The following is a 17,430-nucleotide window of genomic DNA, read 5'->3' as shown; positions in this document are numbered from 1 at the left end:
CTACCAATGTATTCCTGGAATTGGGTTCACAATAGCCTGAATCCCACTGATGATCTGTTTGACTGCTCAGTCTAAGTGTTGCCAAATGCTTCAGTGTTTTGTTGGGTCTGATTGCTGTCTGGTGTACACAGCGCTATCAGAAACAGGAAGGTTATCTTCACAGAGTGGAACTGCAAGGTTCTCCCTCTATTGCACGATATCCCTTGGGCGTACAAAAGCAATGTCCCCCAATGCTTGAATCAGTGCACATGTTTGCAGACACTTCCAACATCAATGAAAATAAATGAAAGAAACACTAGCAATAGCAGCGGTTGATTGAATTGCACATACAGTATTTACAGCCATCTCTTGGGCACTCGGATGTAATGCACTCGATCTGGTCCTGTTGTCTGTTAGGTAGAGTGCCCAGCCGGACCTGTGCTACTGTCCAGAGAGGACTGAGAGAGGCGGCGAGTGAGGGGAGCCACTGTCGAGTCCACAAGAGACGAGGATGGGAAGAGTTTGTACCAGCCAGTTACCAGGGTTGACAGGTCGAGCTCCTCCAACAGGATTTGGGCCATGCCCATGAAATACTTGTGGTCCATCCGACCATAATCACCCCACACAATCACCTGCAATTACACCAGCAGCAACAATTCCATCAGTAAATCACAGCCAGTATTTAAACAAAAATGTTTGGGGATTGACCCTGGAAATTCATTGTTAAAGGGGTCAAGAACTATTACTGATATAAATCGCATTCCCATTGCATTCCCGATTAAGCGCCCTGAGTAAAGATGAATACATCCTCGACTCTTTTAAACTCAAACCAAAGCTTTCTCTACTCTTTTAGACTGAAACTAAAGCTCTCAGTTCTCTTTTAAAACTGAAAACAAGTAAGACTCTGTCCACACTTACCCCGTCAAACACTCCCAGGGATGGGACATCGCAGGATCAGATACAGAGTAAAACTCCCTCTACTATTTTAATCACAAATTAAATGGAAAGTAAAGCTCTCTCTACACTGTCCTCATCAAACAAGTCTAGAACAAGCTCAGTATGGGGTTAGATTTCCTAAGTCTCCTCTGCGTTACCTATAAACATTTGAGCCCCATGTAGTATCTGTGACCTGTGACCTTGCTGGACAGAGGGAAGCGGGTGCTGATAGTGACCCTGTGATGGTGGAGCAGAGAGTGTGAGACTCTGACTAACACAGCCTCTTTGATCTGCCTGTTCAGACAGGTCCACCAAAACATCATAGCCCCAGTGCCAGGGAATCCCTCCAATCCGAGGGGAACAGAGAGGAGGAAATGTGTTTCCAAAGAGACTACAGCTCAGCTCCTGGCTGGAATATGTTGTGATTTGTTCACCTTTCAACTGAATCTCACGTCTAATTGGTTAGGCAGGGTCAGGTCACAATGCTGCTCACATGCATGGTAGCCGATCAGAGTAATGTTACCGTGCCTGAAACAGTGTAAAGTGGTTAAGCTCCTCAATTTCTCTGTGTCCTTAACTGGCATCTCTGAGAAACTCAGAAGCCACAGCTGGGTAGCTGCACACGGGAGTGGTGTGAGGGCAACAGGCCATACTGAAGTCTGGCAATGTCTAAGGCATCTCAGTGACAGTGAGCAGTTGTTTGGTTAGAGCAGAATGTCATATGAGTAGAAGGTACTGTTCCTCAGTGGCTGATTCCACCTTGAGGTTCAGTCAGCTGCTCAGAGAGGCTTTCAAAGACACATTAATTGCTCTGAGTAGTTTCATGTTTTCCAACTATTTTGAACCTGACATTTATTTAAATTCTAATAAGACCACAAGACCTGTGATAAGATGTAGGAGCAGAAGTAGGCCTTCAGCCCATCAAGTCTGCTCCACCAGTCAATGAAATCATGTCTGATCTGATAATCCTCAAATCCACTTTCCTGTCTTTTCCCTAACCCCCTTGATTCTCTTACTGAGTAACAATCTGTCTATTTCAGCCTTGGATATACTTAATGACCCAGTCTTGATAGCTCTCTGCAATAGAGAATTCCACAGAGTCACTCCCCTCTCAGAGAAGAAATTCCTCCTCATCTCTATCTTAGATGTGTGACCCCCTCAACCTAACTCAAACAATCTTTCAGCATTCACCTAAGAATGTTTTATGTTTCAATAAGATCACCTCTAATTCTCCATTCCAATGAGTGCAGGCCCAACGACTCAACCTCTCCTCATAAGACAGTCCATCCATTCCTAGAATCAATCAGGTGAACATTCCCTGGACTGCCCCCAATGCAACTAAATCTTTCCTTAGATAAGGGACCTAGAACTGTTCATGGTTCATAGCTGTGGGCTGATTAGTGCCTTATATAGTTTTGGCAAAACCTCCCCACTTTTATACTCCATACCCTTTAATATTTGAAATAAATTAAATGAAAAACACCACCTAATCTGAAGCACATCCACCTGAGACTAGGCCAGAAAGGACCAGCAGAACTGTGTAGGCCCCTCTAACAAATCCCCTTGTGACAATGGAGAGTATCAGTGGCTTCTGATGAAACATGCACACAGCAGCAATAGGTATTAAATATCACCTAAGCATTCAAGTAGCAGTTCTTTGATCTTTAATTGGCCTTGTCTGACTGGAATGTTCATCAGTCACATCGAGGCACCAGAAAACACACAAAACTGTTGAAGCTCACGTCAAACCATCATGTAACTAGATTGAATTTACAGCGAGGAACAGGTCATTTTGTCGAATCAATTAGTGCCAATACTTATACACCACACACAAAAAAAAAGTTCTATTGATCCATGGCCAGCACACTCCTCAAATTCCTTTCTCCTTTTATGTGATTATCCAGTCTCCTCTAATAGCCCGCATCTTAGAACATAGAACATAGAACAGTACAGCGCAGAACAGGCCCTTCAGCCCACAATGTTGTGCCGACCATTGATCCTCATGTATGCACCCTCAAATTTCTGTGACCATATGCATGTCCAGCAGTCTCTTAAATGACCCCAATGACCTTGCTTCCACAACTGCTGCTGGCAACGCATTCCATGCTCTCACAACTCTCTGTTTAAAGAACCCGCCTCTGACATCCCCTCTATACTTTCCTCCAACCAGCTTAAAACTATGACCCCTCGTGTTAGCCTTTTCTGCCCTGGGAAATAGCCTCTGGCTATCAACTCAATCTATGCCTCTCATTATCTTGTATACCTCAATTAGGTCCCCTCTCCTCCTCCTTTTCTCCAATGAAAAAAGTCCGACCTCAGTCAACCTCTCTTCAAAAGATAAGCCCTCCAGTCCAGGCAGCATCCTGGTAAACCTTCTCTGAACCCTCTCCAAAGCATCCACATCTTTCCTATAATAGGGCGACCAGAACTGGATGCAGTATTCCAAGTGCGGTCTAACCAAAGTTTTATAGAGCTGCAACAAGATCTCATGACTCTTAAACTCAATCCCCCTGTTAATGAAAGCCAAAACACCATATGCTTTCTTAACAACCCTGTCCACTTGGGTGGCCATTTTAAGGGATCTATGTATCTGCACACCAAGATCCCTCTGTTCCTCCACACTGCCAGGAATCCTATCCTTAATCCTGTACTCGGCTTTCAAATTCGACCTTCCAAAATGCATCACCTCGCATTTGTCCAGGTTGAACTCCATCTGCCACCTCTCAGCCCATCTCTGCATCCTGTCAATGTCCCGCTGCAGCCTACAACAGCCCTCTACACTGTCAACGACACCTCCAAACTTGGTGTCGTCTGCAAACTTGCTGACCCATCCTTCAATCCCCTCATCCAAGTCATTAATAAAAATTACAAACAGTAGAGGCCCAAGGACAGAGCCCTGTGGAACACCACTCACCACTGACTTCCAGGCAGAATATTTTCCTTCCACTACCACTCGCTGTCTTCTGTTGGCCAGCCAATTCTGTATCCAGACAGCTAAGTTCCCCTGTATCCCATTCCTCCTGACCTTCTGAATGAGCTTACCATGGGGAACCTTATCAAATGCCTTGCTGAAGTCCATATACACCACACCCACAGCTCGACCCTCATCAACTTTTCTAGTCACATCCTCAAAGAGCTCGATAAGGTTTGTGAGGCATGACCTGCCCCTCACAAAGCCGTGTTGACTGCATTTAAACAAGCCATGCTCTTCCAGATGGTCATAAATCCTATCCCTCAGAATCCTTTCTAACACCTTGCAGACAACAGATGTGAGACTTACTGGTCTGTAATTGCCGGGGATTTCCCTACTTCCTTTCTTGAAGAGAGGAATTACATTTGCCTCTCTCCAGTCCTCAGGTACGACTCCAGTGGAGAGCGAGGATGCAAAGACTTCGAAAGTGGCGAAGCAATTGCATTTCTCGTTTTCCAAAGCAGCCGAGGACAAATCTGGTCCGGGCCTGGCGACTTGTCAATCTTAATGTTTGACAAAATTTTCAGCACATCAGCTTCCTCTATCTCCATCCATTCCAGCATGCACACCTGGTCTTCTAAGGTTTCATTCACTACAAAGTTCGTTTCTTTCGTAAAGACAGAAGCAAAAAACTCATTTAGGGCTTCCCCTACCACCTCAGACTCCACACACAAGTTCCATATGCTATCCCTGATCGGCCCTACTCTTTCTTTGACCATTCTCTTATTCCTCACATAAGTGTAAAATGCCTTTGTGTTCTCCCTAATCCGTTCTGCCAAGCCTTTCTCATGCCCCCTCCTGGCTCTCCTCAGACCATTTTTGAGCTCTTTCGTCGCCTGCCTGTAATCCTCTAGAGCTGAGCTTGACCCTGGCTTCCTCCACCTTATGTAAGTTACCTTCTTCCTTTTGACGAGAAGCTACACCACTCTCGTCATCCAAGGTTCCTTTATCTTACCCCTTCTTGCCTGCCTCAGAGGGACATATTTATTCATCACTCGCAACAACTGTTCCTTAAACAGTCTCCACATGTCTATAGATCTTGATCGCTATTTTTCAATAACAACTAACACATTTGGGAAAATCTTGGTGATCAGGATGTAATGTCCGTTTATAGGGGAGTGAAATTATCTCAGTGCTCAGTGGTTCCTTGTTTTGAGATTTCAAAGCACCATTGTAAAGTTCACCCTCGGGCTACAGGTGGCACTGGGTACGAGGTGTCTGTGTCTCATCGCCTTGCGATAATTGAACTCGTCAGCCATTCTTGACATGGCCAAATGGTTGGGCAGTTCATTTTAGAGGGCAGTTATAGGGTCAACCACCTTGGAGTGGGACTGGAGCACAACATGGGACCCACACCTGGTGGAATCGATGGATATTCTTCCCTGATGGACATTTGTGAACTAGAGGTTTTGTTATGACAGGTTTCATGGCGGCTGCAGTGGTTGTAACAGGGTCAGCCAGGTGGACCTCACAGATTATGAGTTCCCTGATTGGGGCTGTTGTCCTGATCCAATCATGGAGTCCTGGCAGACAGGGAAGATTAGGAGTATCAGACATTCTGTTCACTCCGAGAGTCTGAGGGAGCTGGAATGGTGTCAAGGTCTCTCCACGTGTAAATAGGGGATGATTTGGTGACAGAATACTCTGTGGAGTTATTTAAATGGCAATGAGAGAAAAAAAACTCCTGAAAAAATTTGCTCGCAATAATCTTGTATGAGTTGGGGAAGCATTTCTGGCATCATGCCGTTACTTGGGAAGCTTGACTCATTCGATTCTGCCAGTGCATGGATAGAACATAAAACTTAAGACATGGAAAGAATGCAATTTTTTTTTCAGGCAAATAACATTGGGGGCAGATGAAAAGCAACAAGTAATTCTGACAGCTTGTGGGCCTGCAGCTTGCTCTGTTACAAGAAGCCTAACTTTCCCTGAGGCACCAAATACTAAAACCTTTCACGATTTGGTGGACATAGTGAAAGAATTTTACAAGCCCAAGTACTCTCTAGTTCTGAGATGCGTTTACTCGGTTTTACTTGACAATTTGAGAACCAGAGGAATCCACATCAGGTCTTTTGACTAGGTTAAGGCAACTATCAGGTGCATGTGACATTGGGGTTTAACCCTTCATGAGATATTGAGAGACTGTTTGGTATGTGGAATTAATGACGTAACCAGGAAAAAGCACCTACTACCTGAAGTCCAACTTTGTGTGCACTGAATCCAAATTCTCCAACTGTCCTCATGGGGTTTGAAGCAGTGGTCTCTGGATTATTAGTCCAGAAAGATGACCACTATCTGACTACATGCTGCCTTAGTCAATATACCATGTCTTCCCATTAGCTGTCAGCACTAACCTGTAAGACCTTCCCCTGTGGACCTTCATCAAACAATAAGGCTTGCTGGTAAACAGGGTCCAGGGACTTCCTTGATATCTTGGTTTTTCTCTTTGCTATACACACGCCATTCTCCAGCAGGTACACCTTAATGTATGGAGCTGAAATACGCAAGGTACAAGTCATAAACTGTGGGCGCCACAAAAAAAACCCAACAGTGAACATAAAGTAATTGAAACATAGTGATGATTCATGCATTTCAGAAAAAAAAATAGATCCGTCTTTATATAAGCAGCGTCCGCAAGCTCAGAGCATTCCAAAGCATTTTACAGCTGATTAGCTGCTTTATAATGTAGACGCCATTGTAATGTTCAGAACAGTGTAGTCAATATGTACACAGCAAGCTCCCACAGCAGGTGGGACCAGGAAATCTACACGACCATGGAAGGATGAATTAGCCCAGACACCAGGGTGAATTCTCCAAATCCACACCAAAAGGTCCTGAGGGATTCATTGTGTGCATGCTAGAAACAAAACAGGAATGCAGTTTAACACCTAATCTGAAAGTGGAACCTTTAGCAGTGCAGTACACCTTCATCACAACAGGCCAGACTGTGGCTCTGTGTCCAGCTGGAGGCTGTAGGTCCAAACCAGACAGCCTTATAACTTGTGCCAAACAATGGGTACTACAAGCACACTAACACCCCCTTTGCTCATCTTGAGGGAGTTGTGAAAACAATATCAAAATAAGCCAGAGGCTTTCAACTCTGTTGATCACACGGGGGCTCCCACAGAAGAAGAATGAACACTGGCTCCACGCTGCCAGTGCAGCTCAGACAGAGCCAGTCAGCTGTCTGGTCATTCAGCCTGTGGCTCAGTGAGTAACATTCAGGCCTGAGTCAGACAGGCTGAGTTCAAGTGCCAAGATGAACACTTCATTATTGCACGGAGGGAGAGATGGAGTGAGGTAGCTGGACGAAAATAGAAACAAGAGCAGGACTAGCCCATCCAGCCCCTTGTGAGTGCTCCACTACTGAACCATGTTTACAGCTGATCATCTAACCCTGTACCCTGGTCCCACCTTTGCCCCTTTAGCCCTGAGGACGATATCTAACTCCTTCTTGAAGACTTTCAATGTGTGGCCTCAGCTGCTTTCAATGGTAGCTAATTCCTCAGGCTCCCCACTCTGTAGGTGAAGAAATTTCTCCACATTTCAGTCCTAAATGGTCTACCTGTATTCTGTGACCCCCTTGGTTCTGAATTCCCCAGTCATCAGGAACATCCTTCCTGCAATAACCCTGTATAGTGCCTTTGAGAATTTATAGGTTTTTATGAGGTCACTCTTCTCTTTCGATAAAACTCCAGTGAATATAATACTAACCAATACAGTCTGTCTTCATATGTCAATCCTGCCATCCCAGGAATCAAACAGCTAAACCATGATAACAAAGTGTGGAGCTGGATGAACACAGCAGGCCAAGCAGCATCTTAGGAGCACAAAAGCTGACGTTTCGGGCCTAGACTCTTCATCAGAGAGGTCTAGGTCTGAAACGGCAGCTTTTGTGCTCCTGAGATGCTGCTTGGCCTGCTGTGTTCATCCAGCTTCACAAGTTGTTATCTTGGATTCTCCAGCATCTGCAGTTCCCATTATCTCTGATCACAATTCTAACTTCACTGTGAAGCCTCTTCCAGGATGCCTAACCTGAAGAAGTTACCCTCTTCCCTCCGGACCAACCTCAGGGAATCTCTCTCCCACTGCAACTCTCTTGTGGTCTCTTCAGCCTTGAAACTGCTCGACCATGTCCTGAAGCAAACCAGGTACCACAGCCACATCACCCTCCTCAGCACCTGCCTACGGAGCCGGATCATCCCCAATGGACTACAGTCCACATTCAAGCCTTCCCAATTTTGCCCCAAACGTGACCATATCTACATCCAGAACATCGAGACCCTTCAGAAGTGTTTCTCCCTGCGAGTCCTGGAACAGACACTCGCAGCCATGAGCCGGCATCTCCAGGCACTCCAGCCTGCCCCAGCTCAGAGCCTCCCTCTCCCAGACTTGCAAAAGGACCTCTGCTGTTTTTTATCCTCCGCAGGATCCACAGACTGAACACCCAGTTCTACTCAGCTTTACTAGACAGGTAAACCATTGCTGCATTCCCTCTATAGCTAGAACATCCTTCCTCAAATTAGAAAACCAAAATTATACATGATATTCCAGGTGTGGTCCCACCAAAGTCCTGTAAAATTGTAGCGACGTAGCCCTGCTCCTGTATTCAGATCTTAAACAAGGGCAATGTTCATTTTGTTTTTTCTCCCTGCTGGGGTGGTCTGTTTTGCTGTGACTGAGCTGATGCTCAACAGGAAATAGGAGAATGAAGACAACACTATTGTTTGTTGATCTTCACTTTAACAGTTTCTATTTGGGCAATTCAGAGACTCCGCTATTCACTGCGAAATGGAGCAGCTGGAACTGAGGAACCACCTTAATTCCCATATTTTCTCTGGCCAACATCAAATGGTATGGAATCTGGGAGCTTTGCAATGGACAAGGCTGAGGGGAATGATGATAATAAAATGTGAGGCTGGATGAACACAGCAGGCCAAGCAGCATCTCAGGAGCACAAAAGCTGACGTTTCGGGCCTAGACCCTTCATCAGAGAGGGGGATGGGGTGAGGGTTCTGGAATAAATAGGGAGAGAGGGGGAGGCGGACCGAAGATGGAGAGAAAAGAAGATAGGTGGAGAGAGTATTCTTTTCTCTCTATCTTCGGTCCGCCTCTCCCTCGCTTCCTATTTATTCCAGAACCCTCACCCCATCCCCCTCTCTGATGAAGGGTCTAGGCCCGAAACGTCAGCTTTTGTGCTCCTGAGATGCTGCTTGGCCTGCTGTGTTCATCCAGCCTCACATTTTATTATCTTGGATTCTCCAGCATCTGCAGTTCCCATTATCTCTGAGGGGAATGATGATACTGGTCTGCCCTCTGGTGGTGAAGAGATTGGACCTAGTGACAGGAAAGTAGGTGTAAAATGATGAGTTCTTTTCCTCATCAAGTGACCATGAACAGTTCCAGCACTGCTAACCCTTCATTTAAAGGCAGAGTAACTCAAAATATTCACAGTTCTGCAGTCAATGAAGTTAGTAAAGACACCCCCTCAGATAAGAGCATTTAAGCAGTGTCATACAGACCTGCTCATGGCTAGTGTGAACCACTACTATAATGATTCATTCCTGTGATGTTTCTAAATGTTTATTCAACCTACCCCGTGAAAGGTGACTACTGCCTTTGGGAGCAGATGTTCTAAATAAACATCAAAAATAAGGCTATACAGTACCAGTGAAATACATTTCGACAGATTGCCAGTTAAATTCTTGGTTCCTGCCTGAGGCAGTTGAACAGCATCACTAACTGTTTTTAGATTTTCCTCTTACACATTTTCAAAGGTGCGAGTAGCTTCTTAGCTGATTCCTTGCTTGCTCAGTTGATGTTTGAGCCAATCGGGGTGCAAGTAAAAACATTCTTTGTGACCATAACACTTTTCAGCTTAGTATCCACAGCTGTAATGTTTTAAATTAACATTCTAGAGAGGGGCAGCAGACAGTCACTGTGTCCATTGAAGCTAGTGCAAGTCTCCTGATATTTATCTGCATCTCTATCGTACAACCAGGAAGTGTCATGTTTCTCCCCTATAGAGTAGCAAATGAGTTCTGACAGATCCTGGACTATATTTATCCCTCGAGCAACGGCTAAAACAGATGAAAACCGGAAGAACTGTGGATGCTGTAAATCAGAAACAAAAACAGAAGTTGCTGGAAAAGCTCAGCAGGTCTGACAACATCTATCTGTGAAGAGAATGAGGGTCTGATGGAGGGTCATCGGACCCTAAAAGTTAAGTCTGATTTCTCTTCACAGATGCTGCCAGACCTGATGAGCTTTTCCAGCTAAAACAAATAACACAGTTATAAATACTTTGTTTTGTTTTGAGAGAGATTGGTTCAGAAATGCCTCTTTGACTCTGCAGCACAATGACCCACTGTAAATAAGTACACATCTTTCACACAGTGTACTGAAAGTTGAACAAAATGCAGGAAACAACGAGCATAAAAACATGTCCAAGGAAAGCAAGTGGATGTGTAAACCGTGTGTCAGTCTCTCTGTTTTATAAAAGACTAGTGCTGTCACCACTGGAGAGAATATTACAATGTGGGAGGTCATTCATTACACATGCCTGTGACAGCTCTTTGAAGGAGCTGAGGTAATGATGGATTATTAGTCTAACAGTTTCTATTAGGATTCAGTACAATGGGTGTGGATGGAAAGAGGTTTGATCCATTGGGATTCAGTACAATGGGTGTGGATGGGAAGAGGTTTGATCCATTGGGATTCAGTACAATGGGTGTGGATGAGGAGAGGTTTGATCCATCGCGATTCAGTACAATGGGTGTGGATGGGAAGAGGTTTGATCCATTGGGATTCAGTACAATAGGTGTGGATGGGAAGAGGTTTGATCCATTCGGATTCAGTACAATGGGTGTGGATGGGAAGAGGTTTGATCCATTGGAATTCAGTACAATGGGTGTGGATGGGAAGAGGTTTGATCCATTGGGATTCAGTACAATGGGTGTGGATGCAAGTTCTTTGTTGGCTCTTTGTTTGTGGCTGGGAATTGCCTTGCTCGTGTTGAGAAGGCAGTATTAGTTACTCAGAATCAGAGATACACCCGACAAAGGACATTTTCCTTGTAAGGGCAGGGTCACTGGCCTCATTGCATGCAGAATGAGATAACTTTCTCAGAGTGTCACCTTATAACACTGTCAGTTAGTACACAATGATGCATCACACATTAGACCCAGGTCTCTGTTGTGTATTAACCATGGTATAATATCATGGGAAACATAGTATATTACACTTCAAACACTGGTGTGTGATTCTTTCTGAGTACTGACCTGGCAGAGCTTTAGTGCCAGGCTTTGGGGTCAGTCCTCTGGCTTGAATAATCTCCACCTCTAGCTGTCCACTTCGGTCAGCCATCCCAATGTGAATATCACCTGCAGTAGAGAGATACATTGATTAGATCATAACACAAGCATCAGTGAGTGTGGAAACCAAATCAAAACCCCTCAATTAGATTCCAGTCTGTAACTCACTTCAGGGAATCTATGTATAAACCCCCTGAACCTCTCAATTAGATTCAAGTCTCTAACTCTCTCCCAGGAATCTGTGAACGCATATATAAACTCCCTTAACCTATTGATTAGATTCCAGTTTGTAACTCACTTCCAGCAACCTGTTAATCTATACATAAATCCCCTGAACCCCTCAATCAGATGCCAGAGTCTGTAACTCACTCCCAGGGATCTGTTATTCTATATGTAAACCTCTCAATTAGATTCCAGTATGTAACTCATTCTCAGGTTCTGTTATTCCATATATAAACCACCCTGATTCCCTCAATTAGATTCCAGTCCATAATTTACTACCAAGTATCCATTGCTCTATATCTAAATCACCTCAAACTGACTGAATGCCTTGTTTGGATTTCAGTCCTAGGTAACATATTCTATTTATAAACAAGCTGATTTTTCAATTGGATACCAGTGGTTTATTAAGGTGTTAATTCCAGAGATGTTCCAATAGTGGGTTAAATTCCTGCAGTGACCTGAACTTGTGCAGTCTCAAAGTTGTGTCACTATATGTGAACACGTCTGTTGTTTGCTGATCCATGTTTGCTTGTGCTCTCACTTTCAGGAACTGCGTGACTTTTAACCTCAACCCTTTGACCTTCCTCAATGTTCTCAATCTCCTGTGAAGCTCCTCATCTGGTGCTTATTAAATCCTTTCTGGACTTGAACATGCTCAGTTTTCCCAAATAACGTCACACACTTTGTACTTTTTGGGGTTCCTCATTCAGGCACTACAATAAAAGTTGTTCTTGGTTCTTACTGTCCACATCATTTTGATTCTGGATAGGCCTTGACTGCAGTGCTGTGTCTAACCTTCAGCAGCATGGGAAAAATGACAAGGCTGTGGAGAAGCCAGGGATTTTACTGGGATTGTTCCAGGGATGAGGGGCTTTGGTTGTTTGGAGAAACTGGGATTGCTCTCCTTTGAGAAGATTCAGGGAAGATGTTATAGAGGCATTCAGAAGCATGAAGAATAAATAAAGATAATTATCTTTTCCCATGACAGACATGACACAAGCAAAAAGACACAGACTTGTAATGGGTATCCAGACAAAAGAGGTATAATGAGCAACGTTCCCTCTGGTGTTTTTTTTCCAGAAGTGGAAGGCAATGCGTTGGCATGCTGGTTGCAATGTGCCTCTAATACAACAACTCAGATTCATATATGCAAATTGGATGCTATATTCACTTTGATCAAACATTATACACATAGTTGACCGAATCACCAGCTAGCTGCCTTGCTGACTGACTGTGGCTGAACAGAGTGTACAGAGAGTGAGATGGAGACCTTGCTGTCTTAAAGGACTAGCACCTCTCCTGCATCTGTGCAATAACATAATATCCCTCTTTAGTTCTTTTGAAGGATGGGAAATATCTACAGCACACTACAGTCCTTTTACCAGCAGCAAAGCTCAGTTATGTAGCATTACTCTGTAGTGTGCGATTTACCATTGTGAATGGATCTGTATTATGAATTATAAACATCTGCTCATTATCGAGTGGCATGCTCAGCGTCATCATCTTTTAGGACAGGTAGTTGATCATGTCACTTAGGGTACATTAGGATAGATTGTGGAGTACTTGGAAGAACGTAGCGAAATAGGGCTGAGTCAGTGCAACTTCATCAAGGCGAGGTAACACCTGACAAATCTGTTACAATTCTTTGAGGATGTAATGGGCAAGTTAGACAAAGGAGAGCCGGTGGATGTGATCTATTTGGATTTCCAGAAGGCCTTTAACAAGGTGCCACACAGGAGGCCGCTGAGAAAGATGAGAGCCCATGGTGTTAAGGGCAAGGTATTGTCATGCATTGAGGATTGGCTGTCTGGCAGAAAGTAGAGAGTGGGGATAAAGGGGTCCTTCTCAGGATGGCAGCCGGTGACTAGTATAGTTCTGCAGGGGTCAGTGCTGAGACCACAACTATTCATGTTATACAGTAACAATCTGGGAAGAGGAGCTGATGGCATTGTTGCTCAAATTACAGATGACACAGAGGTAGAATCCCTACAGTGTGGAAACAGACCCTTCATCCCAACAAGTCCATACCAAACCTGAGAGCATTCCCCTATAAACCCACCTAATCTACACATCCTTGAGCACCACGGACAATTTAGTATGGCCAAGTCAGCTAGCCTGCACATCTTTGGACTGTGGGAGGAAACCGGAGCACCTGGAGGAAACTACACAGACACAGGGAGAATGTGCAAACTCCACACAGACAGTTCCCCGAGAGTGGGATTGAACCTGGGACCCTGGCGCTGTGAGACAGCAGTGCTAACCAGAGCCACCATGTCACTGCAATAGCAGAGGGATAAGTAGTGTTGAGGAAGTGGTGAAGCTGCAGAAGGGCTTGGATTGGCTAGGAGAATGGGCAAAGAAATGGCAGATGAAATACAATGTGGCAAAGTGTGAGATTATACACTGTGTTAGGAAGAGTACAGGTATAAACTACTTTCTAAACGGGGAAAGGCTTCAGAAATCTGAAGCACATAGGGACTTGGGAGTCCTAGTTTAGGATTCTCTTAAGGTTAACATGCAGGTTCAGTTGATGGTTAGGAAGGCAAATGCAATGTTACCATTTATTTCAAGAGGGCTGGAGTACAAGAGCAGAGATATACAGCTGAGGCTGTATAAGGTTCTGCTCAGACCACATTTGGAACATTATGGGCAGCTCTGGGCTCAAGGAAGGATGTGCTGACATTGGAAAGGGGATCCAGAGGAGGTCTACAATAATCATTCCAGGGATGAAGGGTTTGTCATATGAGGAGCAGTTGAGGATTCTGGGACAGTGCTCAATGGAATTTAAAACGTTAAGAGGGAACTCTGATTGAAACCTACAGGAAACTGACAGACCTGGTTAAAGTGGACACAGGGAAGATGTTTCCATTAGTAGGAGAGACTAGGGTACAGCCTCAGTGAAGGGGCGATCCTTTAGAACTGAGGTGAAGAGGAATTTCTTTAGCCAGCGGATGATTAATCTGTGCAACTCATTGCCACAAAAAGCTCTGGAGGCCAAGTGATAGAGTGTATTTCTGACAGAGATACATAGATTCTCGATTGGTAAGGGGATCAAGGGTTATGAGGAGAAGGCAGGAGAATCGGGGTTGAGAAACATATCAGCCATGATTGAATGGCAGAGCAGACACAAATAGGCCAAACAGCCTAATTCTGCTCTGATATCTTATAGTCTTATGTAAAACTCAAATATGTTGGCTGTTTCCTTGTAGGATTTGGCCATTGTTTGTGACAAAGTCATACAACCTGAGCTGGATACGGTATTGGAGTATCTTGCTGTGAACTCAAGTATTCATATGAAGAATTCAAACTCTGAAACTTCATCTTACTTTAGTTTGGGAAAACTGCATGCACACTAGTGGATCATGCTCTTTTACAATTTTCTCCCTTCTTTCCAACGATACATTGTGCCTATATGGGTTTGAGCTGTGTTGTAGCAGTTACACAGGGACTTTGTGACCCCACATCTAGAATATTGGGTGCAGGTTTGGTCTCCTTTTTTGAGGATGGATGCTCTTGCTCTCAAGGGAGTGCAGTGAAGGTTTACCAGGCTGATTCCAGGAATGGTAGGACTGAAATATGAGGGGAGATTGACTTGGGTTGGGATTGTTTTCGCTAGAGTTCAGGCATCTTAGTTTCTTCATTCATTCACGGGATGAGGGTGTCACTGGCCAGGCAGCATTTATTGCCCATTCCTAATTGCCCAGAGGGCAGTTCAGAGTCAACCACATCGCTGTGGGTCTGGAGTCCCATTGTAGGCCAGACCAGGTAAGAATGGCAGTTTCCTTCCCTAAAACACATTAGTGAACCAGATGGATTCATGGTCATCATTAGATTCTTAATTCCAGATATTTAATGAATTCAAATTCTACCATTGGCTGTGGCGGGATTCAAACCCAGATCTCCAGAACATTATCTGGGTTTCTGGATTAACACTCCAGCAATAACACCACTAGGCCATCACCTAAGTCTCATGCAGACTTATAAAATTCCAACAGGACTAGACATGATAGATACAGGTAGGATGTTCCCAATGGTGGGTGTATCCAGAACCAAGGGTCACAGTGTGAGGATTTGGGTTAGACCATTTAGGACAGAGATGAGGAAGTATTTCTTCACCCAAAGAGTGGTGAGTCTGTAGAATTCATAACCACAGGAAGTAGTTGATGCCAAAGCATTGAACGTATTCAAGAGGCGGCTAGATATAGCACTTGGGGCAAAAGGGATCAAAGGGAGAAAGCGAGATTAGCCTATTGAGTGGGACGATCAGCTGAATGGCCTCATCCTGCTCCTCTCTTCTATGTTTCTATTGTAACTGCTGGCTAAACAGTTGCCTTGAAGTGAAGCTCATAAGTTTAATATGGCTATCCAAAAATCCTGGCAAGCAACTTTGACTTTGATGAAGATGGTGGGAACAGTGTGTTCTGTAAGACCATTGGATTGGGGATAGCTGGGAGAAGGAGGTGAAAGGTTGGATACCCCACTCATCATGCATGTTTTGGAAGGATCTAATAAACGACTATGGACTGCTGCTGGACACAATTTGTTGAGGAACCCCAAACATACTGAATATGGTGACTAATTTACCAAGGCCTGTTACACAAGTGGTAGCTTTGATCTATCTCATGAAAGGGAATTGGTGAAATAATCAGTCTCCAATATTTAGTCTAGACATGGAAGCTATTAGTCACAATCCTGTACCACGGTTCAGATGGAAATTTGTGTTTAAGGAGAGGTTCTCTCAGTTGTGAGTTTGATGGAGCCAACATGTTTCACAAAATTTGATCAGTTGATCAATATCCTGCTTGATGGCAGGCCAGTAAATAGAATCATGTGACAATCTCTTGTCTTTGTCTGTGTCCATACAACCTACGCATAGCTGGTTGATCATAACTCAATACAGAGATTGTAGAATAATTATTTGTTTGTCTTCAATAACTGCATTCCTCAAGAATCTTAGTTAGTTTTGGACGGATACTCACTTGGATACTCACTAAATGTGTTCAGCCACCTGATGATGACCTTCTTGAGCTTTGTAAGAAGGGAGGGGAAACAGGATGCTACAGGCCAGTTAGCTTGATGGTAGGTGTTAAAATTGATCACTAAAACGGTTATAGCTGCACATTTAGAAAACCTTAAGGAGATCAGGAAGAGTCAGCATGGTTTTGTTAAAGGGAAATAATATTTAAGCAGTTTGATGGAGCTCTTTGAAGGAGTAACAATTACTGTGGATAAAAATAACTTGTAGGCGTATTTTCTTTTGATAAGATGCCACATAAAAATTATGAGCAGCCCAGACAGAGTAAATAAGGATAAACTGTTCCTGCTTGTTACAGGCAAAAAAACTGAAGATTTAAAGTGAGGTGCAAATGAAGCAAGAGTGATGTGAAAAAAAACGTTTTTCATAGAGGAGGTAGTAACACTGCCTGAAAATGTGATGGAGGCAGAGTTGACTGAGGCATTCAAGAAGGCATGGATGGTTATTTGGATAGAAATAGTATGTTGGATAATGGAATTAGGCAATAGAACCAGTGTTGATATATTGGGCTGAATGGCCTCCCGTGCACCATAACAATTCTGTGATTCTGTGACATCACAGATTATGGTGGAAAATGAAAGCTCATAATGTAGGGGATAGCATAGTGGCTTGGACAGAAAGTTGGCTGTCCGGCAGAGAACAGAAGGGATGCAAGACCGAGGGGAGTGAAGGCATTATGGATAAATATGCAGATGACACCAAGTAGGTATGTAAGTCTGCTAAGAAGAAGATTCATCTGTAAGCCTGCACTTTGAGGTCATAAAACTATTAAAAGACAAAGGAACAGAAGTAGGCCATTTAGTCCATAAAGTCTACTCCACCATCCAATGAGAGCATGACTGATCTGACGATCCTCAACTTCACTTCCCTGCCTATTCCCCATAACCCTCGATTCCCTTACTGATGAAATAAACTGTCTGTCTCAGCCCTGAATATACTTATTGACCCAGAATTGACTGCCCTCTGCAGTAAAG

General features: G+C 44.0%; 1 protein-coding gene across 10 annotated transcripts in view; it reads right to left on the bottom strand.

Annotated features, from left to right (window-relative positions):
• Window positions 1-385: 385 nt before the first annotated feature.
• The window catches only part of rims3 (regulating synaptic membrane exocytosis 3), a 194,408-nt gene continuing 177,363 nt past the window's right edge, over window positions 386-17,430 (bottom strand). For all 10 annotated transcript variants that reach the window (XM_048557713.2, XM_048557711.2, XM_048557707.2 and 7 more), the window contains 3 exons: window positions 11,167-11,268; window positions 6,241-6,380; window positions 386-611 (listed from right to left, as the gene is read on the bottom strand). In XM_048557713.2, the coding sequence (XP_048413670.1) occupies window positions 393-611; window positions 6,241-6,380; window positions 11,167-11,268 (461 nt within the window). In that variant the 3' untranslated portion in view covers window positions 386-392. The remainder of the gene's footprint in view (window positions 612-6,240; window positions 6,381-11,166; window positions 11,269-17,430) is intronic.

Source organism: Stegostoma tigrinum, chromosome 24, assembly GCF_030684315.1.
Source record: "Stegostoma tigrinum isolate sSteTig4 chromosome 24, sSteTig4.hap1, whole genome shotgun sequence".
Classification (NCBI taxonomy): domain Eukaryota; kingdom Metazoa; phylum Chordata; class Chondrichthyes; order Orectolobiformes; family Stegostomatidae; genus Stegostoma; species Stegostoma tigrinum.
This window is presented reverse-complemented; position numbering and strand designations above follow the sequence as displayed.